This window comes from Caloenas nicobarica, chromosome 7 (assembly GCF_036013445.1).
Source record: "Caloenas nicobarica isolate bCalNic1 chromosome 7, bCalNic1.hap1, whole genome shotgun sequence".
NCBI classification, from domain to species: domain Eukaryota; kingdom Metazoa; phylum Chordata; class Aves; order Columbiformes; family Columbidae; genus Caloenas; species Caloenas nicobarica.
The window spans coordinates 25,830,530-25,854,726 of NC_088251.1; the positions used below are offsets into that span (position 1 = coordinate 25,830,530).

The 24,197-nt window shown below is 41.6% G+C and overlaps 1 protein-coding gene across 1 annotated transcript in view; it reads left to right on the forward strand.

Annotated features, from left to right (window-relative positions):
• Nucleotides 1-11,578: 11,578 nt before the first annotated feature.
• The window catches only part of OGDHL (oxoglutarate dehydrogenase L), a 54,543-nt gene continuing 41,924 nt past the window's right edge, over nucleotides 11,579-24,197 (forward strand). The window contains exons 1-3 of the mRNA XM_065638668.1: nucleotides 11,579-11,637; nucleotides 16,222-16,456; nucleotides 22,433-22,612. Of these exons, the coding sequence (XP_065494740.1) occupies nucleotides 16,250-16,456; nucleotides 22,433-22,612 (387 nt within the window). The 5' untranslated portion in view covers nucleotides 11,579-11,637; nucleotides 16,222-16,249. The remainder of the gene's footprint in view (nucleotides 11,638-16,221; nucleotides 16,457-22,432; nucleotides 22,613-24,197) is intronic.

Here is a 24,197-nt window from a genome sequence, read left to right on the forward strand (position 1 = left end):
GGCAGAAAACACTTTAGGGAGACAACTGATTTTTGTTTCTGTGTTCCCATTTTCTGGGTTGCCATGTCCTACATGTTAGTGCTCAGGGAGAAATACCTGTATGGGTTTCCTTAGGTGCCTGTTTGATTAATGTTTTTCATTTGTGAAAGTCTGTTCTGACTGGAAGCTGATAGTGGCCTTGCTTTGCTTATGGGAGGTGGGGGGGGGAAAGACACTTTTTCTGAAAACAGGGTTGTGAGCCCTGACCGTGTGCAGGTAAGTCATGTTCATTTTGGAGCTCAGGAAGGAAATGACAACCGTAAGCACCTTACATGGCCATAATGTGTAGCTGGAACACCAGAGAGTAGGTTTTCAGTTGAATTATTTCCATGGGCTGTGCATCAATAATAATATTCCTGCGTTAATGGTCCTGAGCAGCTGCTGTCCCCCTCCGTAATCTTCAGCAGCTGGGCGAGTGAGCAGTTGTGTCCACATGTGGAGAATGGGGGTTGTCTCCCGGTGTGTGTTGGCTTTGCAGGGCTGGCAAAGATGAAGCACAGTACTAAGGCCTTTTACCATTGCAGGAGTTTGACCCGGTCCACTGGTAAGGGAAATTCAATGGTTTTAAACTAAAAGAGGAGAGATTCAGGAAGAAATTTTTTACAATGAGGATGGTAAAATACAGGAACAGAGAGGTGGTAGATGCCCCATCCCTGGAAACTTTCAAGGCCAGGGGCTCTAGGCAACCTGATCTGGTTGAAGATGTCCCTGCTCAGTGCAGGGGGATTGGACTAGATGAGTTTTGAAGGTGCCTTCTGACCCAAACTGTTCTATGATTCTATGCTATTTCCACATCAGATGTTACCTACAAAGGGACACTCGAGAATGTTAATTATCTTGAATTATGATGTTAAGGTGGTTTATCACTAAGCAGAAAGAAGCTTTGTTTACTTACGATTGGTAGTGGAGGAAGGTAAATCAAATCACTCAATTTTGAAGAGCGTACGCTTAAGATTTAGAAGAAGTTTATCTCATCTGCTTTAGAGACGCTTCAGAAGAACCTTCCTGCGTGGCTTGATGTCGGCGAGGACATCACTCTGCGCGTGTACACTGGACTTTCAGCTGCAAGTCAAATGTAAGTGCTGAATTTGCTAATTTCTTCCATTCGTCAAAGCATCTTGGCACACCAGATCCAATAAAGATATTGTATAGATCAAAGTGTTTCACCATGGCATGAAGTTAATCTTGCTAAGATTTGAAGACTTAGCTTTTCTAAATTAAAGGTTAAGAAAATTGCTATGAATAGCTAAATCCCATTATTGAATAATGACAAGATTTTCCTTAATGTACTGGGAACTGATTGGATCTAAACCAAAATGTCATGGAAATAAATTAAGGTAATAGTAAGTGTTTTACACCCTTTTATATAAAGGGTAAGGTCCTAAAAAATTGTATTTTCAAATCCAGAGCTAATTCTATTTTCAAAATGCCTGCATTGTAAGGTAATTATCCTGTTGGAGTTTTAAGTCATTATTTTGCCTATTGCCTGAGGAATTTTACAGCAGAGCAGTATTAATAAGGTGCCAGGAGTACAAATTTCATAACTTCATCTCTGTCATAAACAGAACTCGTATAAACAAAGTGGCATTTTCATTCATAATTACTTGACCTACTGCAAATGTGGGTCAGGAATGAGGAATGTTTGATTCTTCATTCTGTAGAAAATCAAAACTTTTGCATTTTAAGAAGAAATGCAAAAAAATCCACAGCGTCTTCTGGGAAAGGATTGAACATACCATAACTTTGAGAAAAGAAGGCTTCTAATTCTTTCAGGTTGTAAATTTCAGCTAAGTGGCATTTAGACTTTACTGTTGGTGATGACAACTCCCTGAGTGTTCATGATGAAAAAAGACCTATGGATTGATGGGGTCCACCCCTCCCTCATTCTGCCAGCTCCATGTACACAAAAAAAACCCAGCTAAACCCAGCAGATTAAATTTAAAATGCAACAAATCTTTAGCCTTTTTTTAAAAAAAATCTGAAACTTGACTGTTTGATTGCAGGCAATCATGAGGACTAGATATTTTTAATGAAAACGAAGTACCTCTTGAAGTCATCTGACTTGAGCAATCTGGGGCTCCAAATCTTTTGACTGCCTACTTTTTAAAAAAGTATGTATTTTTTGAAGTTTTTAAAGTCTTAAAACTGTTGATCAGTCACGGGCATGTGAGATCTGGTAACTCTCAGATGAACCTGCACATTCTGCATGACAGTTTGGGAAGGATTTTGTCACCCTGACTGACAGCAGGAAGCTCCTTTGCCTGCTAAGGAAGATTTTGACCCCAGTAGTTTAAAGGGTTTCAAGGTTAATCAAATTCTTGTTTGCTTTAAACAAGCATCGCCCTCTTTTTGCTTCAAATCTTGATTACATGTGACCTTCAGATAGCCTCAAAATGTTAATAAATTACTTCAAGATTGATTTCTGCTACAGTCCAGTAAAATCTCCTGGCAGATCTGTCTGAAACTGTACCCATGAAAAATGTTTAGTCTATGACAAAAATAATGCATTTATATACTTAAATGAGCAGGGGAAGGCTTTGCTGTTCTGAAAATGACCTCACAGAGCTATGACTTCAGCAAGATAGATCCAACTTCAGATTCTGATCTCTGGTAATACTTGGCCAATGTTTTACTGAAGGGCATGCACAGGAATGTACGGGTCACAGTGACCGGCATCTCGAAAGAACAATTAACACCAGCCATTCTCTGCCTTCCTAGTATGTCTCTAGGGCTAAGACACACCGCAAGTAGTAAGTAGCAGCCAAAGCATGCTAGTGTTCTATTTAGTAGTTTGTACCTTAAAGCATTTCCAAAAATCAGTACTTGGAACGTCCCCGGGTGGGGGAGATTCTCTGTAGTGGGCTGAGGGAGGGAATGAGCCAGGAGGAGATGGGGGACGCGTGCAGGTCCCCTGCTCAGCCAGTGCCCAGCAGACACAGACAGCGCCTTGTCCTTACTCAGGTAAAACACACAAGTGCCACAGAACCAGAGTGGGTGGGTGAAACCCACCTGTGTTTTGTCCCATGCTTGTAATTGCTCACAGAAGTCTCTTTGTTTCCCCAAGTGCCTGCGTTTTTCCTCTGTTCTGGTCTGATGCCCGCGCTGACGCCCAGCTCCCCAGCAGTGTCTAGCCGATGATCTCAGCCTGAAAGGTTCACCGTCTGCGAGAGGAATCGTAATTCAGCTCCTGGCTCGTTCCTGCAAAGCCTCTGTCACACGCAGAGAGCTTGTGGTGACAGTATGTGCCAGCTGTGCTTAGTGGCTCTGGAGTATTGAGTGACCTGTCAGCTTCAAACTCATTTACTTAAGACTTGGGCTAATCACAGTCCCCAAAGTGACGTGTGATCCCTGTTCTTCGGAGCGAGATCCTTCCCTTGCTACAATGTGCGAGGGTGGTAATGAGAGAGGATCATGCTTTGCTAGCTGGATTGAGTGAGAAATGACAGGTAGGATTTATTTCTCGCTTTCCAAACACTTTAGAGAGTTTTCAATGTTTTTCATTAATTAGCCTCAGTGACAGCCTACCGTAGGGGCTGTGCACGTCCAGGGAAATGGGTCTGTGCAGGCAAGGTCTGTTCGTTAAGGCAACGTCTGTAGGTGCCTTGGGCTGCCACAGCAATAGCTCTCAAAACCCAACCCCAGCATCATTACAATCCGAAACTCATCTCACTGTGGGCTCTGCCTTTCACGTAGTGATGTCCTCCTTCATGTAGTGTACTCTGCATTGAAGGTGATATTGTGATTGATCAGACTAGGATTTCATGCAGCTCAAAATGCCTTAAAATGGAGCTGTAGCAATATTACTTTCACATTAGCAAACCAAACACTATCCGGGCATCCACTGGTCACTGCCCTGCAGAGAACACTAGAGCCAGACACTGTTACAGTGCTGCATCCAGAGCACCACAGCTGCCTCGTGTTAATAAGCATTAATACAATTCAACTAGCTCAGCATCAGTGGGTGAAGACTTTGTAAAACAGGAGGACCTGTGTGAAATGACAGCCTGAACTGCACAGCAACATAGTCTGAAAGGAATTTAGAGCCAAGTTAGACCAATTTATTCTAAGCTGATAAAATAAGCATGAAACAACATACTGGGGGTAAGTCTGGGGTGATTTGTTGCATTTTTCCTGTAACATCCACATTATTTTTCTGAAAATCTCTTCAGCGATATGGTGGCTGCTAACAGGCCAACAGTGCACGTGAAGCATGAACAGTAAGTTCACCTTGCTAACTGAGATGCTCAGATTATTTTCTACTTTACTGGAGAACAATTGCACGGTAAAATACAGGCAAAAAAATTAAGGGAAGCGTAGAGTTGTTTCAGCTGTGAACAAGAGTCACTCTCTAGTATTGTCCAGCTGCGCGCAGCACTGTGAATGTAATGTTTCCAAATGGCCACCGTCAGGAAAACAAGAAATGATTGTTACTCTGCGTGTAATAGATTTGATATTTACAGCCCACCCTTGAGCCTTCGAGATATTTTACATTAACGCTTTTGCTGAAGGTCCCTGTGGCTCAGACAGCAAAGGAGAAGGGGTCGGGAGCTGCAAGAGGAAAGTGTTAGAAAGAAATTATGAAGTTTTAACTGTGCAACAGGTTTGGAGAGCAGCTTCAAAGGATCCTATTAAAAAAAAAGATATAGTGCCAGAACAGAAGTAAACAGAAAAGCCTGTTTAGTTATTGCAAAGTAACTCGGTAGGGACAGTGCATCTAAGGCAACTCTAGCTTTGAGGCACAACATGGTGTTGATTAGTGCAAATAAACCTCTTCAAAAGTCACCTTTCAGCAATTACAATCAGACACGGCCACGGTGGCTTCAAAAGCTTCATTAGCAAATGCCACTCCCAGTGAGAGCCACAAATCTCAGATACCCCAGAAGTTTTAACTGATGGAGAACTGTCTTGCCTTATTTATTTTCTTCCAAAAGAAAGAAGTGGGAAGATAATTACACATTCCCTCATCAGGATAAATAGCATTAAAATCAAAATAGATCCTCCTGAAGAAAACACAGCCAGTGGTATAGAATGAGGATAATTTTCCAATTGAGTATGATGATGTCAGGGTACCTTCGTGTTTTATTTTCACCTAAAGGAACAATCAAAAAAACCACAGTGCATTTTAGAAGTAGCTAAAAGAAAACTATAAAAAAAAAAAGATTGTACCTATTTTTGTTAGGATTCTCTTATGAAACACCTGCAAATATTGAAAACCATTTTCTAGCACCTTTCTCCTAATTCACTGGTAAAACAGAAAAAATAGTATTTTCAATTCTTTCTTGGTTAAGGACAGGGCAGTTGGCAGTGCTTCGTTCATCGCCGCATGTCAGATGCTGGCAGGCTTTTTTTGTGGTGCCAGTGGTGATCCGCTTCCACAGTTAGTGGGAAAACTTGTTTGCTAATTTCAACATTATATAATATATGTTGTGTGCCAGAGCTCCTCCCTAACCTGCCTCTCTTATTGACTCACTTGCTGCTTTGTATATGCTGTAGTTCTTTGTTTACTCTGAGATTTTAGTTATAATACAATGAGATATCAGGGAAATAATTACAACAGTTGCTTTTGTTCTCGTAGTTGTAGTAGGCTAATTTATTAGGAAAGACTTGTGAAACAGCCAGGTAGAAGTTGTGTTTTCCTGATTTTCAATCAGCACTATTGTCTAGCTTGTCTATCTCTTAACATCTTTGGCCAGATAAATGTGATCCTGCAGTTTGATTCCACCCAGGAATAAGTTTGAAGAATAAAGTCACTTGAAAATAACCTGTTGTCCACAATTAGTTGAGCAGCAGTCTTCAGTGATCTTGGTCTTCTAATAAAACACTCTGTACTTCTAAGCTACTGTTTTCTCCAGAGCAATAAAGCCTGAAATTCTACGATAGAGAATAATTAAACCCAAGATAGATGCTATCCATATAAAACTATCAATATGAGCTTGTCTGTTGACCAGATAACAATTGCATGATTAACCTTAGATTTGACATGACTTCTGCTGTGAAACTGGTACAAACGATAGGCACCTCAGTCAAGTTTGAAGGAATCTTGGAGGTCATCCAGGGCAAATCCTGCTCGAAGCAGGATCAACACTGGTGTCAGACCAGGCCATTCAGGACTTGGTTCAGGTGGGTCTTGAAGCCTCCAAGGATGGAGGATACACCATGTTTTTGGGTCCCCGTTGCAGTGTTTGTTTATCCTTTGGGTGAAAAACGTTTTCCTGGTATCTAGATTGAACCAGTCCCATATCACCGCTTCCCATCCTCCTGCCGTACAGCACTGTGAGCAGCCGGGCTCCGCTGGCTCTGCCTTCCTGCTGACCCTCCCCGGTTGTACCCATGGCTGAGGAAAGGGCAGGAGTTACTTCCCTCCAGCTACCAGCTGTGCTGCTGTCGGCACAGCCCAGCGTGCTGCTGGCTTTCCTCGCTGCCTCGCGTGTAACCTGCCCAAGACAGGCAGCCGTGTAAAACTGGGGCTATTTTTCTGTCCCTCAGACATCCAGCGGCCCATGTCTCCTTTACCATGGGAAGTCAGGGATATTAGTGACACTTGTGGCACACAAAGCCAAGGTTTTGGCAAGCAAAGAGAATGGAAATAACCCATGTGAAATTCCCCATGTTAACTTTGGTGCAAGAAGTGTCAGAGGTAATTAATATGCTTCTCCCGTGTAGGATTGGGGAGGGAGAAAAGCCTGATAAACAATACCAGTTGACAAAAAAAGGAAGATAAAAGAGACTGGGGGAAAGCACTGAAGTGGGCTGAAATTTACTGCTGATTTATTAGGGTGATGGTTTCATCTATTGACTTTGTAGTAGTAAAATGTGCTGAATGTGGCAGTATAGCTACTACAGAGAAGTATCCGGGAAGGGTATTCCTGGATGCTGGAACGCGCTTGAGCCCAATATTGAGAACATCAGCATGAAGCCACCACGCTGTGCTATTTCAAACAAGCCTTCTGCAAAGACCTAAGCCTTTTAGGGAGTGTAATAAGTTCAGCACAAAATGTAGTACTGTTACCCTGGCTACATAGCAGCTCAAAGCAGAGCTGCACTAGTGCTACCAAAAAATATTTTCCCATTCGATGCAGATAGGTCTCCTAGAATAAAACCAAAAGCTGTGGAGCAAACCCAAGGAAGTGTGAATTAGAAGTCTGCCAGGGGAACTGTCTGGCAGCACTTGGCCGTTGCCAGTGCCTGCTAAAAGTAATTTGATCCCTTCTGAAAACACGGTATGAACACCAGGCTGAAAAGTATGTTTACAATTAATATAGTTTCACACTAAGGGACATAAGTGGAGCACTGACAGTGCAAGGTGCTTAACAGCGGGCAGGAGGCGGGATGCTGGAGGGGGAGGCTGTGGTGTGTAATGACGGCAGAGAGTGCTGGGATGGGGCTGGTGGGGAAAGTCTTCCTTGTGCTGCATGTGGCTCAAAGCAAGAATTTGTGGTTACCCTCCTGTTGTGTGAGCTGCTCTAGATGTGGAGCATTTCTGAGGGGAAGGGCCCAAGCAGCTGCAACCACCCCAGGTGATGTGCCCTGCCCAGGAAAGGCTCCCGTGTCCGGCAGAGGACGTGTCTGCCAAATAATTTCAGGATAATTCCAACTGAGACGGTTGTGGAGAAGGAGGAGAAATGTTGTGCATGTACAAGAAACTGATGCAAATCCCAGCTGGAATAGTGAGTCCCATTATTCTACTACTGTTTATAGGGATTTAATTTTTTTTTTAGCACTACCTTGGATAAGCAGTAAAAAACCTAAAGCCTCCCCTTTGAAAACTGACTTAATCATTTGTTGGAGCTGTTTGGTCTAGGATGCTGTAAGGTTTTTGAGTCTCAAGTTTAAACATTAAACAAATGTCACGACCAGAGCCCCATAGGCCAGTCATTGCATTTATCGTTAGCCTCAAACTGAGAGGATACTTTGCCATTTCCAAATTGCCTTGCTTTAAGAAGAGATGATACTTCAGATTGGAACCTATGTTAGTTTGTGGTCTTCATGTATAATAAACACATCCTCATGTATAATAAACACATTGGGAAACAAAGTAAAATGGAGTTTCTGTGCTTGGCTTAAGAGAACTTCTGGTAAACATTGTCTCTAGTGGAATTACATTACCAATGACAATGAAGAGTTGCCAAAAATACATAAATGTATCTATCTCAGGAGGGGAAGCTATTAATGAGATTGTCCTTCTATGAGTAATCCTGTACCCATACCACCTCCTATGAGATTACCCTTTGAAGAATCAAGCCTACTGAGAAGTCATGCTGTCATCAGAGAGGGCTGTGTGAAGCAATTAACCACAGGAACTGCAATGATGATTGCAAGTAGCTGCTGATCCGGCAGGGAAAACCGATGTACCAAAACCAAGCGAAGACAGAGGCAAGGCATTGGAAAGTCATGCAATACCATACCCCAGAACAAATGATGGGGCACATCGTGCCCCCAGTGGGCAACACGGTGTGTTTCCAAAACCAGCTTGGTTCTGGTTTGCTAAGATGTCATTTGTTTTATTCAAATAGGTTAGTTCTAGTTTTGTCAACTCATGCCTGAGTGAAGACATAAAAGAGGCAAAAATAAAGCAAGCATGTCAGATTCACACTGACATGCTACAGAAAATATGGATAAATGTAAAAATAAATCATGGTGAGGCAGTTTGTCTTTCAACACAACAGACAATTTCACATCTGACTTCCATGTCAAGGGTACTGTCATGACTACCCTGTGTTATACATTTTACGAGGTGCAAAACTTTTTTGGCACATAATACTTACTCAGTGCAGAGCTGGCATGAGAACGATGCTAAGCAAGCTGGCAAATTTGTCTCTGCGTCTGCTATGAATTGCATTTTTTCCTAATTTTTCATTTCACTGATGGACTTTCATTCCAGCCAATTTTGAAGTGTGATAGTTTAGCAGGAAGCAAAGCTCGTGTATATATCTCTCTGTGGGTGGTGGGAGGGAGAGTTAAGTATACAAGTGGACACAAATGGGCAGGTAAAAGCGAATTGTAATTGGAAATTTGAAGAATTAAAACTAGTATAATGAGAAAACAGCTGATTGTCCATCACAAGGGCAAACAGATGGATGGCAAGGAGGCTCAGGAGGTGCAGACAGGTGACAAAGTGACATTGACCAAAGGAAAGGCAGCAGCAGGACAGCAACACCTGAGTACAGCAAGAGCTGATGGGGCACACAACAAAAGCTGAGTGGGAGAGGGGGAAGGGAAATACAGTTACAACAAATATTGGAGAAATTTGGAGTTGCTCTAAAGCACAATAAACTAGAATTTTGCCATTTCAAGCACCCCAATTCCCATCGTGTGAAGAATCAAAAAAAAAAAAAAGAGAAGAACATAAATGTGAAATTGGGCAAAGGCTTCAGGGAACAACAGAAGCACTTAAAACATACTGTCATGTCTTGTTGTCTATCCAAGCATATTTACCCTGCTCTCTGCAATGGTATTCAAAGCCACATTTGACATGTGGGTTTCCCTCTGAAATAGAGGGGAGGTCTGCTTGTCCTCACTATCATTTTTAATTGAATTTATGTTCAGTCAGCATAACATGATTGCTCTAAAGATGGCTTCTGTCTGCTCATAATAAGGTTAAAACTCAATTAGTAGCTGCAGCATCTAACAATATTTCACCACTTGCCAGAAGGCTCAACCAGCATCTGGCTAGCTGGAGGCAACCAGTTCAGCCTGTGTTTTGTTTTGCAGGGGAGTTGGGCTCCTCCCCAGGCTGTGTGGTGGTCACGGTCCCCAGCAGCACCCTCCTGGGGACGGGCTGTCCCCAGAGCCTCTTGCGCCCTGTCTCTGCGCAGTCTCTTCCCTGCACTGAATACTGTATCACAAAAATGTTAACACCAGATCATTCGGTCCTTCACTTTGCAGTATTTAGCCGTTTCTCGAAGGTGCACACCTGCTAGGAAAGCTGCTGAGATGACAATAAGGCTTTCGATTTATTTATATGAGGACTAGCATTTTTTTTTTAATCTAGAAGAAATTAATTTTACTCTAATCAACAGCAACCAAGAAGCCTCATGAAAATCTGTGTGACCATTAGGTGACAAAGCCCCAGATGAAGCCTGTTGTGTTTCTTCCTAAGGTTTTCACTTTCCGTTTCTGCTCACCTGATCATGATAAACTCATTTTTGCAGTATACACTTAGCACAAAAATTATAGCTCTCTTTCTCTCCTCCTTCCTTTTAAGGCATGCCCAGTTTTCCCATTATTCGTATCTTATTATTTACCTAGAAAATTATCAAACATTGGTATTTATGTGATGGTATCAATATTTATCTGAAATATCAATTTTAGTGTCTGTATAGATGATCGACCTTGGTTGTATTTACTGCGTAACTTGATTAAGAGCAGGTAAATAACAAGTATGTCACGTCGTGAATTATTACAGAAAATGGATGGACATTTGTAATTTGAAGACATCCTGGACAGAAGAAGACTTGGAAGATATAAATAAGAATTCTGCCAGCAAAGGAACACTTAAAACAGTGTTGTCTTGTATTTTATGTTTGGCCACATAACCTGGGACAATAACTCACTCGAATGCCTCAAATGTAGTTCCAGTGATTTTGTCAAGGTCTGCTACTTTCAGTTCGCTTTTTGTACAAATTTTAGAGAGGAAGTGTAAGTGTCCTTGGAACACTTCATATTTCCTTCATGGAGCTTCCAGTCGTTCCTGTGCAGGAGTTGTGTGAAGAACTTGTCCTTCAGATGAGCTTTCCTCCCGTGTTCCCTTCACAGCTGTTCCTCTGATGGGTGCCTTTGTTTGTACTTCATTTTTAATGGAACTGTTGGGCAGGGATGACCAAGGGACATTCCACGTACACACGAGATATGACACTGTCCCCTGCCATTGACACCAAGGGCGATCCCGTGCGTCGTGCTGCTATCTCCGTGGGCCTGGAGTGGTGCGGGAGGTGCAGCACACTGTGCAGCTGCAAAGGCGTCCGCTGCTCGCACCAGTTTTCTTGGCAACCGCCCGCAACACTTGCAGATGGATGCTCCTTTGATCCTCTTTCTCCTCCTGCGGGCACATCTCCCGGCGCGGACCCCCGGGGGCGGGTGGCCCTACCTGAGTACCGGGGCGGTGCCCAGCACAGCGGGAGAGGTGACCGAGGCACCCGGGGCTCCAGGCACGCTCGGCTGCTGCCTGGAGCTCACCTGGAGCTCACCTGGAGCTCACCGCACCGCGGTGTCCCGCGGCCCCGGGCAGGTGCAGACCCTGCGACAGAGACAGGTGGGGCGTGGCCGTGGCCTGGGGCGTGGCCCGGGGGCATGGGCGTGGCCCGGGGCGTGGGCGTGGCCCGGGGCGTGGGCGTGGCCCGGGGCGTGGGCGTGGCCCGGGGCGTGGCCCGGGGCATGGGCGTGGCCCGGGGCGGGGCGTGGCCCGGGGCGTGGGCGCGGCGGCCGCGCCTGTGGGCAGCGGTGCGCGGGACAGCGGCCCCGCCCCGCCGTGACCTCAGCGCGCGGCTCACGTGACGCAGGTAACGGTCCCCGCCCGGCGCTCCCGCGCGCGGCCTGTGCCCCGGGCGGAGGCGGCGCCGCCGCTGCCCACGGACGGGCCGGAGCCTCCCGCCCCCGCAGGTCTGGCAGCGCCGGCGAAGGGCGGGGGGCGGCGGGCCTGGAGGCCAGGCCGGAGCCGGCTCGGGGGGCTGTGGGCGGTGTGGCGAAGCCAGGCCCGGCCCGTGTGAGCACGCCGGGCGGTCGGGGTCACCGCCCGGGGCGCTGGGGCCGCTTGCCGTGCGGCTGTGAGGGGCCGCGCCGGGCCCCGCAGCGCGGCCTTTGGCGGGGCGGCGCGGGGGGCGGGGAGGGGGAAGGCGGCCCGGCTGGGCCCCGCTCACTGGGACCTCAGCCCCGGCGCACCCGGGAGTGCTGCGACAGCCTCGCTGGCTCCGGCCTCTCGTTGCGGGCAGGGGCAGCAGGACGGCGGCGTGACAGGGTTTGCGGGCTGGCCGTGGAAGGACGGGCAGGGGCAGAAGAATAAAACCGACCCCTTCCAGATATTTTCCCCCTGCTCTGTTACAACATCTTGGTAGCTGAGAACCTGTGGTGATGTTTTGTACCTGCTGAAGGCTTTTTTTTTAAGGGAGAGTAATGTGTTGGGTATCATTATTGCATGGAGATCACTCCATTGCCCAGGCCTTATGGTGTACACCGTGTGGTGAATGCACAGCTTGTAAACTTCCTCCAGGTCAACTTTTTGTGTGGAGAATTAAGCTTCTTTATATGGTGTAGCACACCTGTGCTGGAAGGAAAAGAAACATTTAGTGTGTGTAGGTATATATTCCTGAAGTAGCCTTATTTGATAAAGATATTCCATGCCTCTCTAGTTTCAGTTTTCCATGACAGGCTTTTTGAGATACTTTATTATCTTCATCCATTTTTTTCCGCTGTCAGCCTTGTTTTATTAGAGTTATTCAGTCTTAAGAAGAGCTTTAGGACCAAGTTGTGTGGGGAATATAGGAGAAAATTACCGTGTTAGTGGATCAAGGAGCAATTTTGTGAAATATAGGCCAGACTTATTAATGACTACTTATGCAGAGCATGAAGAACATTTGTTAGCATTATTGGCAGGACTTCACATGTGCGTTAAGAAACTCAGCAAGGGTATACCAGGAGTATATTGATTCATAGGATACTAGCCTATGCAATGTATTTATGTTTAAAGCGATCTTGAGAAAAGCTGGATAAACACTTTGCTATCAGAAGTGTCTTGCTGTCTCTTATGCTTCTATAATCCTCTAGAAACCTGGCTGGAATAATTCATGGGACTGTCTGTGACATTAGGTCCCTTCTAGAGTTGAAGTGCCAGGGTGGAAGCTAGCTCACAGCTTGAGACACATGTGCCATACTGCAGAACAGCTGCAGAAATTTTCAGCTGCTTAGGGCTTTCATTTACTTCCACCATTTTAAGGGTGCTTTGGTGCATTAAATATCAGGTTGTTCTTTTGGTTCACTGCTTCTTTCTTATTTTTGACCTCTGGTAGAGATTTAATTAATATCTTCCTTTAGGTTGCTCTTAGCTCAGTTTGATTCCTTGCCAATTCCTGTTTTCATTTCAGGGTTGATTTAGGAGACAAAGCAGAGTGGAACAATCCTAACTGTTTCTGACTTCTATGTGCTGATTTTTGACTGACAGTCTCAAGGCTGAGTGGGCTGGAATGGTCTATGATCACACTGGTGGTCTCCAATTCGTTTAGCTGCTGACAGCTGACATCTGTGCTGAAGAGCGGTGTGTGCAAAGGGAAGAACTAGGAAGAAGTCAGTTTTGTTGAGTCAAATTAATCTGTATCTGAAATCTGACAGGAATTACACAGTTCATGGCTTTGCCCAGTTTTGTTTCATGCCTGCATAAAAATGGAGGCATTACTTTTTCATGAGATGGGAATAATGCCTGTGATAGCAATTTTCTTCACCTGTGATCTTTGTATCTTCACAGGAGGGACACAGCCCATATCCACTCTTACAGGTTGCATATTTAGTAGTTACAACTTGAAGTTTGGCTCTGACCCATTTTGAAATTTAAATGGAACTGGAGGGAAGTGACTGCTACCACTTATAACCTCTTTGTTTCTATTAGTTACTATGTCATTTGCATCCATTTTCAAATCTCCCTGGGAAATGGTCATTATTTTGCCATGCATTGTTTGCTAACTAGAGGAAAGATCTACATATTCTCCAGGCAGACACATTAGGAAGAAAGAACATGAAATGACCTGTACTTAAGAAGCTTGCAGCTGTAGTATGATAAACTGAAAAAAAAGTACCGTCTGTTTCCTTCTCTCCCAGCTTTTTGCAAAGCACTATAAATGAGAGTAGGTAACCCTTTATGAATGAGTGTCCACCCCTGAGGTACATGTGCAGGTGTTTAGTAGGAGAGTCGGATTTGCATGGAATAAGACGGCTGGAATAATAATTTCAATCAGAATGGGCACAGGTCCTAAGTGCCATGGTGACATCTCAGTTCTTAGTGTTATAACATGTTGAAATCTTATCATGTTTTGCAAAATGACATGATGTACACATACTGCTATTACATTTTAAAGATAATAATGTATGCAGACAAGATATTAACTCTGACAGTGTTGTCCCTTTTGCAAGACTTAATCTGCTTTCAAAACGGTGCTGATAGTATTTATGTTCCTGCAGTTGCCTGTGAGCCCTAAGCATAGACAGGCCATTGACACAGGAGGAAATCAGTGTTGTAGTAAGCTCTGAATCTGTGAAATGGGAAATGACAAGTGAATGTACGTAGATAAGAAATAATGCTAATGTATAGGGGATTCAGCATAATAGGAGCCTAACAATTGCCAATTTGCTGAAAATGCCAAGTGGGGAGAGAAGAGTGTGTGGTCTTGAGGTTTTGGGGGTTTTGTAGGTTTAAATGAGGATTTTATATTAGTTTTGGTGGTGCTCCCTTCGGAGATTACTTTCCATGTGTCTGGGCACCATGGAGAATGTGAAGTGGTTGTTTGGAAAGTTCAGTAAGTGAATGGTGGCAGCTGGTTTTACAAGCTGGGCATTGGGTCTACTAGTGGGTAGGAGTGAAAAGGCTGCAGAAGGCTTGGAAGAGGAGACAAGGGCATTTGGTGTGATAAAGGAGAACTCACTGCTGGGATGATGCAGTTGAAGTCAGCAACTAGGAAAGTGATCCAGTTAGCAACTTTCAAAATAGATATTGAGTTAAAAATGTCATGTTAAAAACGTGATGCCAGAGAAGAGCATGCAATAATACTGTTTTATTCAGTAGGAGCCTTTTTTTTTTTTTTTTGAAGACCAATATTCATTTTTAAATTGGATGATGATGAAAAATACAACTCTTCCTATCCCTTCCAAATTTAGGAATTTTATAACCATATATTTCCTTTTTTGAGGGAGAAGGGGAAGAGGAAAAAACAGTGAGGAAGTAATTTAATGGGATTTATATACAGAAAATGTTTATACAGAATTTTTAAGGTATCTATTACTTCTTGAATTAGACATAAAGTAATCTTTGCATGTAACAGGTAACATAATTTGATCTATGACTCAAAATGACAGTGTCATTCTTAAAATGCTTTAAAGTTCATTTGTCAGCTCAGTACCTTTGTTTTTAGCAATTGTTCAACTAGTCACACTAAACAACAAAAACTTGTATTTTATCTTCTGACCACACAAATTATTTATCTAGATGGACAACAAAACAAATGAGAGACACCTCAGAGTTAAATCTGAATTTTTCTTTCTCTTAATTAGTATCCTGCCCTTAATGTTCTTGTAGATTTCCAAATACTTCTAAAGTGAAAACAAAACTAATAATTTCTTTTCACAATATTGGTATTCCTTTGCAATTTTAGCAACTTCAGCATTAAGATTATACTATTTTTGGTCTAATTGTAAGCTACATCTGTTCTTTTTATTCTGAAGGTGAATTTTGATTCTCTTTGCTAGCACTGGAGCTGATGGTGGTCAGCATTCCCAAGATTCAACCCTTATTGTTCTTCTCATTGTGCTTAAAATTAGAGGGAATCTGCTCTCCTTGTTAAAAACCTCGTTGGAAGGGCAAGGTAAATGTTGCTAGTTAGGAAAGCAAATTAAACCGAGCCTTTTCATAGTGTAACAGTGTTTGATTGAAGGCCAATGTCAATATGAACACTTAAATAACACTTTTAAATTATTTTGTCAGCTCCATTATTCATGGTGTATATTTGAGATAACAGGGGGTTTTTTCAACCGCGGTTGATGCTATTCATGGAACCTACCCCAGTTTGGCTTGGTAAATGGCCGCAGTTTTCTACAACCGAGAGACAGTGGTTATGGTTGCCAAGATCTCTGGAGAAGTCAATGATGAGTAGACTCGCTTGTTCCCAGGGAGCCAGGGTGCAGGGGGCATGTGGTACAAGTGGTATCATGGTTGCTTTAGGAACCAGGATGATGTTATCGGTTAGAGAAGCTGCGAGGTGAGCTGATTGATGTGGGGTGGCCATCAGCAATGCTTCCACTGCTGTAAGTGTAGCTCTGCCATCAGTCACGGAGTGGCCTCTCTCCTGAAGAGAACTTCATGCATAGGCCTGAGCTTTGTTGAAGAGCACTGTAGCCATGAACCCCAGTTTCCACTGAGAAGCTGAAGTGTGTCCGCAATTCGTTGGCTCTTTTTCTGATAAAATTTGTTTTTGTCTTTATTAATAGAGTTGGATCTTCTGTCTAATAAACAAACATGAGTCATCTGAAGTTGTTTGCGGCTACGCTGAAGTGGCATGGCATTAAACTTCTGGAAAAGCGATATATAGCCAGAAGGGTATTTTTACACGGCCAACGGTATTTTTCATCAGGAACCTCAGAACCATTCCTGAGTGGGAGTAATTCAAATTATGTGGAGGAAATGTATTATGCGTGGCTTGAAAACCCTAAAAGCGTACATAAGGTAAGTCTAAAACTTGACTGTAAATTATAATATTAGGTTAAGGGTGGGATAGGTTTTTTTCTTTTAAAACTTGTTTTATAAAAAGTCCAGAAAAAGTCTTGCATGAAATGAAAAATATGAAACTAATTTCCTACATATTGATTGTTGTAAGATGTGATATTGCAGCTAAAAAAGTACAGAGGAGTCACAGGCATGGTGAGCTGAGCAGAAAGAATGAGAAGTCCAGAGCAGAAATAGTAAGCTGCTCAGAAACTTTCAGCATTCCTCCATACAAATGCTGTTCGAGCAGTCTGTTAAGTAATTAGTTATATCTGGAAGAAGACTCAAGAAATAAAATACTTTTAATTTTTTGGTTTATTGTAATAAGGTAGTTGTCTGAAGAAGCTGGAAGTTCAGTTCCCTTTAGGTAGTTGTGGAAGTTATAACCTTAGGACTGAGTCTGAAATTGTCAGAAAAGCCTTCTTAAGTGGCTTGGAAAGTATTTTGTTCTGTAACTCCACTCTCTCTCCAGACAACGTACTTTTGTTTGCTTTTTTTAAACTATAAATCTGTTGCGCAAATCCTTTCTTGTGGTCAAAATCCAGAGACTTATTTTTTAACAAGCTTTCTGCTGACAAGGAAGGCTTTCTTATGGTGATGCATGTATATTAACTTAAGAAGCTGATGAGAAGTCTGATAAATGTTAAGACAGACAAGTCATTTTCTGGAGAAGTAATGTGACTTGTGCCCAAAATGTTTACCAAATTGGTTGTGTGTTCCCTTATTCCTGAGGCACATGTATCAAAATGTCACTTAGAAGTTGTTGCTGTAAGTCTGATAATCTGTCTAGAGCACAAGGAAGTGACGCATGTTGAAGGGGGGGAAAAAAACCCCAGATCTTAGTTCTTTAGTGTTATGCCTTAACTTTGTACTGAAGAGACCTTCTCCAAGGGTGGCTTCTCTCACCTGTCTGTCTTTGATTCCTCATCGTGTAACTGCCAGCTATATTTCCAGCCAGTGTAGAGCAGGTTAGCAATGGATGCCTTGAATTAATTTCTGAGAAGCCCTCATGGTGTGTTGGTGCTATAGATTGATATTAACCCTTTATTCTGAGGACACTGAACGGATCAGGTCATTCAGAGGAGTGTGTGTGGCAACATCTTGTTTTACTTAAGTTACATTGACTTGCAACAACCTTCTTTCCTTTAAGAAGAATTCCATTTCTTGTTTGGACGCTTCACAGCAGAGTGAGCGTTGCTGCTGGGAGGTCTTGCAAACCCCCCTGCCCCGTGCTGTCCCGGGAGCGGCCTGGAGCTGACCAGGGTGCTGAAGGGCCCCGGAGCTGACATGGGTGCTGAACAGCGTGGCCTGTGTTGGGCCCTGCCCCGCCAGGAGCCCAGCTGTGGCAAAGAGCAACGACTGCTGCTAAATTTAGGCTTGCTCATTATTTTACTGGTGCTTGGGGGTAGGTGGAAATGCTAAAAATCCTTCTGAAAGACTAGCCCATTCGTCTGACAGTTCAGGCATGTTGGGTGGTGGATCCTGATGAGGTGATGCACTTTGTAGGTTGATTAGCAACTGATAAATGAGCAGAAGTGAGTTGACAGAGAAATGTGAATGTGCTTGGTGGAGTAGGGTGTAGCACAGGGAGTGGATCCCAGGTAATTCAAGAGGCATTTTAAAAATGCGTGAATTCTTCTCCAGGTCAACTATCTGTAATGTATTTAACAACAGTAATGAACTGAAGTAAATTAACTGTGTGCCTGGTTTATGAGGCTTAAAAGAATATGATCGATTGGACATAATGGATTGCTTTATAGCTATTCTTGACTAAATAATTACTTTTTTTCACAGTCTAGAAAAAAGGGGGGGAGAACAATGATGCCAATTCATTTTACTTTGTTTCATCAACAAAATTAATTTTTGGTTTCTTGAAAATGATCTCATTTCATCAGCTGAAAGCTGTAAATATCTACCCATGATATTTGTTGACAGAAATTGTTTAATTTGGGCTTTAATAAAACAGGTTAAAAAGATTGAGAGTTGAACTCATCCTGTTTTTTAAAAAATCCAGAAAAAGTCATGCCATAGTTTTATGACTGTAGGCAAGTTGTGAATTTATCATTCTGCTACAGAAAGTGCTGGAAAATACTGTCAAGAGACAGAAATAGCTTTTGTGGTGTTGGTTATGGTATTATTAATAATTTGACTCTCTTTGCAGGCCACTCATATTTCATTGTTTTATCCAGTACGTCCAGCATGGTTTAGAGAGCCCATTTGTGCTAGGCATTTAGACATTTAGACTCTTTCCTCTTTTTAATCTTTATTTCCTATTTTTCCTCATGTTTCTTCTTATCAGATGGGATGTGCCTCCTAGTTGATGAGATGAAAAAGCTTTTTTTTTTTTTTCCTGGGCTTCAGAAATAATGCTTCATTAACTTAGAAACTGTAATTAATCAAAGCTTTTCAAATCATTGCCCTCTCAGAAGATTTGACTGGACATGTCTTCCCATGTATGCTTATTTCAAACTTTGAAATATGTGTGTCACGTTCCAATGAGTGTATTCAGTGTTACTAGCATTTTTTCCAAGAATTTCTCCTTTTTATGTATACCATGGTTATATATCAAGGAATATGCATTTATATCTATAGGAGCTTTTATTCTTTGTGCAAATCCATTCCTGACGATTTCCTGCTTTTCCTTGTCTTTTGAATTTCCTATCCTTGGGGTAGCCAAAACAACAATTAGAATAAAACGACATGGACTCTGAAAAAGGCATCATTATTTCTCCTTGAAGCATGGTGTCAGGGCCATAGATCATAAGGGAGAACCTTGACAAGGCTCAGTTATTACTATCACAAGATTAATTACAAAACTGCATGGTTGGATATTGAGTACAGGATGCCTGCCCTGTTATCCTGTATGTCACTGCTCTACTGTGAGTGCGTAATCACTTTCTTGTTTCATGTACTTGGAAAAAGCGTGGCTTTTTTGTTTTGTTTTTTACTTTTTTGTTTTGTTTTAGTTATGTAGTGATGCTCAGTATGTGCCTTCTAAGGCTTTTCTGTCCTCACCGCAGTTGATAAATATTGCGATGTCACTAAGGGAAAAAAAAAAATCAAGATAACGAATATGTTATTTATTATTCTAAGTGCAGCACTGTTTATTATATGAGAGTAGAATATTGCCACTGAATCACTTGAATTGTATTAAGTTACTTGAGAAAGTAGTAGATAACTACAATATAGATTTGCCGACAAGAAAAAAAGGAATGTGCTGCATATCACTATAGTAATTTATTTTTTATGAATGTGTTTTTCTATTATAAGTCTCCTCTACCATTTTTTTTTTTAAGATCTTGACTAATTTAGTTGAGAACTGCAAGTTTGCTGTAAGACCAAGCTGGTCTTCTGCCTGTTCAGTCACATGGCAAGTGCTGTTGCCTAAGACTGACATTGATACACAGGACTTAAAGACTATAATCTGGTATCAATCTTGAAAGATGCTATAGAAATTTGTAAAGGCTTTGATGGATGTGTATCTAGAAAAAACTAATTTTCTGTAGCCAAATGATGTATTTTCCCTCCCTTCTGATTAAATGTCAAGCCTGCCCAACGAATCAATAAGTTCAAAAATGTGATACGAAACAATAGTGTGGGTTCCTTCTGTCCCAGCTGGCTGCTTCTTCAGATGTAAACATTTTGAAGATATTTCTTTATATTTGTGAGTTTGAATGAAGAAAGGATCCTATGCTTATTCTTCTTAAACAGGTATCTTTTGGGGCATGTCTAGTTGGATTTTGTTAGCAACTGTCTCAGCAGAGTACTTGTCCAAAAACATATTCAATTCTTTGGGACTGTGCTGTGATAACTTTTACATCTAAATGAAAAGATATTAACTCAACAAAGGAGTAGTTATTATAATCATTGTAGGTGTGTCATGGTATTGGAAAAAGTGAGGAAGGAACCTCAGCATAAGCAAAGCATATTCTGTATTAAAACATTGAATGAATACCAAATGTCAGATCTGTCATGGATCCAAATGTATGTTTGGATTTTCCTAATTTGATGAAAGTTAATAACTGTGTGTTGCCAAAATAATTCTTTCAGTCTAAATAGCATTAGTTGTAACATGACGGGCTTGTATCTGTTTTTTCACTGTCTGGGATCTGCAAACTCTCAGACCTGGTGCTGTGTAGGTGTGGAGTAACAACACTGTTCTTAGTACGGAGTAAGGAGGTGTATAGAGAGAATACCGGAGGAAATGCAGTTACACTAATAGATTCTTGTAGACAATTTATAGGATGTTTGTCAATTCAGACTTCTAATCTCAGTGTGGCTAGCAAGGTGTCACGGTAAGAAGAATAGAGGAAATGGGAATAAATGAGAGAAAGGAGCAGGAATGTGTGTCTGGAACTGACCACCAAACGTGATCTGAATGCCTTAATTTCTCATGGCATATAAAAGTTAGAGTATGTTTCGATCAAGTCTGTGTAAGAACAGGGTGATAAATTAAGTCATTTTATTGTACTTGTATCAATGTAGCTTTGTATTAACAAAGAAATTAGAGAGGTGCATTGAAGCTGTGTTTCTCGGGCAGTGGCCAAGAAACCCACAGATTTGATGAGTCCCCCCACTTCCATAACTTGAGCTTGGAAGGTTGGGTGATATTTATCTCTTGTGTGCTGCCCCTCTCATAGTGTTTCTGAACACCTTAAAGCTTGTAGAAATTTCAATATGAAGACTTTTTGTTAAAGAAAACAGAATTTCATAAATGTTTTTCCACTGTGTAGTGTTGGTATTACATGATATTGATTTTTTTGTTTGTTTGTTTTAATTCTGTAATTAATATATTAAGTAGTGTTCTTTTTAAAATAAAATCTTGTGCTACTTTTTGTCTTTTCTGGTACTGGGTCATGAAATACCGTCATTCCAAGCTCACAGCCAAGGTAAATAACATGCATTGTACAAAATTAAATTTAATTTTTGCAGTTTTTCTATTCTAGGCACTAATATTTTAAAGTTTTGAAATAGCTTCCTTTTGTTCCTAAGTTAAACAAACTTTGGAAGGTGTTTTTATGTTCTTTCATTACCTTTTATGGAAACTGTGAGCTAAGCACAAATATTGATTAGTTGCCTGCTAGTGCAGGCTTTCTTCTCTGTTGGATATAAGCATGTCAGATGTTTTATCCCATTCTGCTGCTGTCTGTTGGCATCCATACATCTAATGTTGTTCTAACCTGACCACCTCATCAGAATGGAAACAGTTCAGGAAAACCAGATCTGGACATAAGTGGAGAAAGTGACTTGTGTAAAAGTGCAGATAGAAATAAAAAGATATTTCATTTGTTGTGATTTATTTTCTCAAACATGTACTCTTCTACAGTCATGACTTGCACCTGAAACCAGGTTCATAATTTCTTTTGTAGTAAGGTAACCTAAGTTAGTGAGGAAAGGATCTTAGACCAAAAGCCTCATTCAGAAAAGCTGTAATTGCTTTTGAACAGTCTCTTCAAGAAAGACCCTTAAGGACTGATTCTGGTATAGCATATTCAGTGAGTGTCTTGAAGTATCATAAATTCTTTAAGTATCATTAAAGGAATGAATTAATTTCATTTATTAAGGTTTTCAGTTTTATAGGTGTGATACCTCTTTACCAGCAGCATAATATCATACCGATTACTGGTTGCCTGAATAAACATTGCAGTTAAAAAGAGCTGTGTGAATGAATAATGTACAAAGGTACTTTGCAGTCATGTGTGCTGAAGACAAGCTCAGTATCAGAAATGAGATGAAGAAGGCTCTGTGTAAGTGAAACGCAGAGTTGCTACCGAGATGTGGGTATATCAGTGCTCTCTTTTTGTTGGCTATTAGTGGTACTTCGTACTGTAATGTACTGAGGTACCATTTGCAGCTTGAAGGAGCTGATTTTGGTTGAGACTTTTGTTTGAAGTAATAAATTTTCCTTCTTCTTTCCTACTCTGTACACATGTCCAGTCCTGGGATTTGTTTTTCCAAAATGCTAGTGCTAGCCAAGCACATGATCCGCACCTACCAGATCAGTTGGAAAGAAAGGCGTCGTTTCTTCAGAGCCATGGCCTGGCCCAGATACCGGGTAAAACTGAGAAGCTTGTTGAAGATCATCTTGCTGTGCAGTCTTTGATAAGAGCATACCAAGTAAGTGTACTTTGGGGTGGGTGTGGGAGGGCCTCTCCTTTGCAAACAACCTTTTTCTTCTTATGTTCTTGTTTGTCTTCTGGTCTTAACTCTTGCCTGTTGTCTAGCTTCTGATCCAAAATGTCTTGAACTAGACAGTCTTTTCTTCCCTGTGCAGTGTCTGATCACTGAGGTCCTGGATTCAGACTGGGATGCTCCTCTGGTTTAGCAAACTCAGGATTCGGATTGTCCACAGCCCTGACTTAACCTGGAAGCCCTTTGTGTAGAAAGTCATTTGTGAAAGGGAGCATGAATCTATTGGGTTTTGCTGGTTTACTGGGAGCAGGAGCCAAGCATGTCAAAGCTTAACCTTTGCTATTCTTTTGGCTCACAACTGTATTAAGATTTTTCTTGTGTGTGTGTGTCTGATTCAGTAAGTTACTTGACCAAATTGAAAAAATAAGTTATTTGAAATAGTTTTGCTTTATGTGAAGGGAGTTGTCCTGGATATACTGGTACTAATGAATCTCCTGATGTATGCAATGTGAAATAAGAACTTTTCCCTCTCTTCAACAGCAGACTTTTCCATGATCCAAGTCTGTCTTCACCTCTTGGAAAGTTGGTATTACAGTTACTATCTTTTCTTAAGAAAGGAGGAAATGTGCTTGCCTTCTCGTACATCTAGTGTGAATTTTGAGATTCCTGGTTTGAGCAGGATTATAGGTAAAAAGAGAGCGGAGAAATAATGAATTAACCAGAAGTTGAATTTTGGGAGGCTGGCAGTACTGAATTGGGGTCAGCTTTGAATTTATTTTAGAGAGCTGTTCATCAAAGTTGACTTAGTTTCACACCCAGATTTTTAACCTTTATATCAAATTAAGAAATTAAGTTGAATTTCCTGTTTTCCTCTAAAAGGAGGAGGATTTTGGAAATAGTACAGTGGTTTTGGTTAGATGTTTTCTAAATGTAAAACAAGTTTGAACATTTTTATTTAGACTTGTATTTACGCCTTTTATTGAAATTAAGATATTAAAAACAGTGTGAAACAACAACAAAAGAATCCCACTGAACATGTAGATCTGTGTTGAGCAAAATATTCCAGTTTGACTCCTTCTTTTTTTTTTTTTTAATTTAATAAGTATGTAACTTCTCAAGAAGTTTGCTACAGTGACTTGAGTGGATCTTTTCTGCTCTGTGCTAAGAATTTTAACTCCCATTTGCTATCATCAGAGGAATAGAAGAGGAAGTTTTTATAAAAAAACTTTTCTTTTTTGGTACACATCACATTGTAACCATTGATTCAGATATGAGCCATGTTATTCCAGATGTTGGAGAGGTGTTGTAAAAGAGTAGAAAGGTTTGTAAATATAAAGAATATGTGAAATTTGCTTAGAAATAGCTATGTAGAAAACAACCACTTCAGCCCACTCACTTTTGCTTGCAGTAAAAATTTGCTAAAGAATTAGAGAAAATTGGAGAATGTTAGGCTGCTTTGACACTGCTTACTTGAAAACAGTTCAGAGATTGCCATTTTGTTTCCTGTGTTTGAAAGAGTGCTGGTCAACTCAAGTGATAGAACAGAAATGTCTGTAGAAATGGCAGGCAC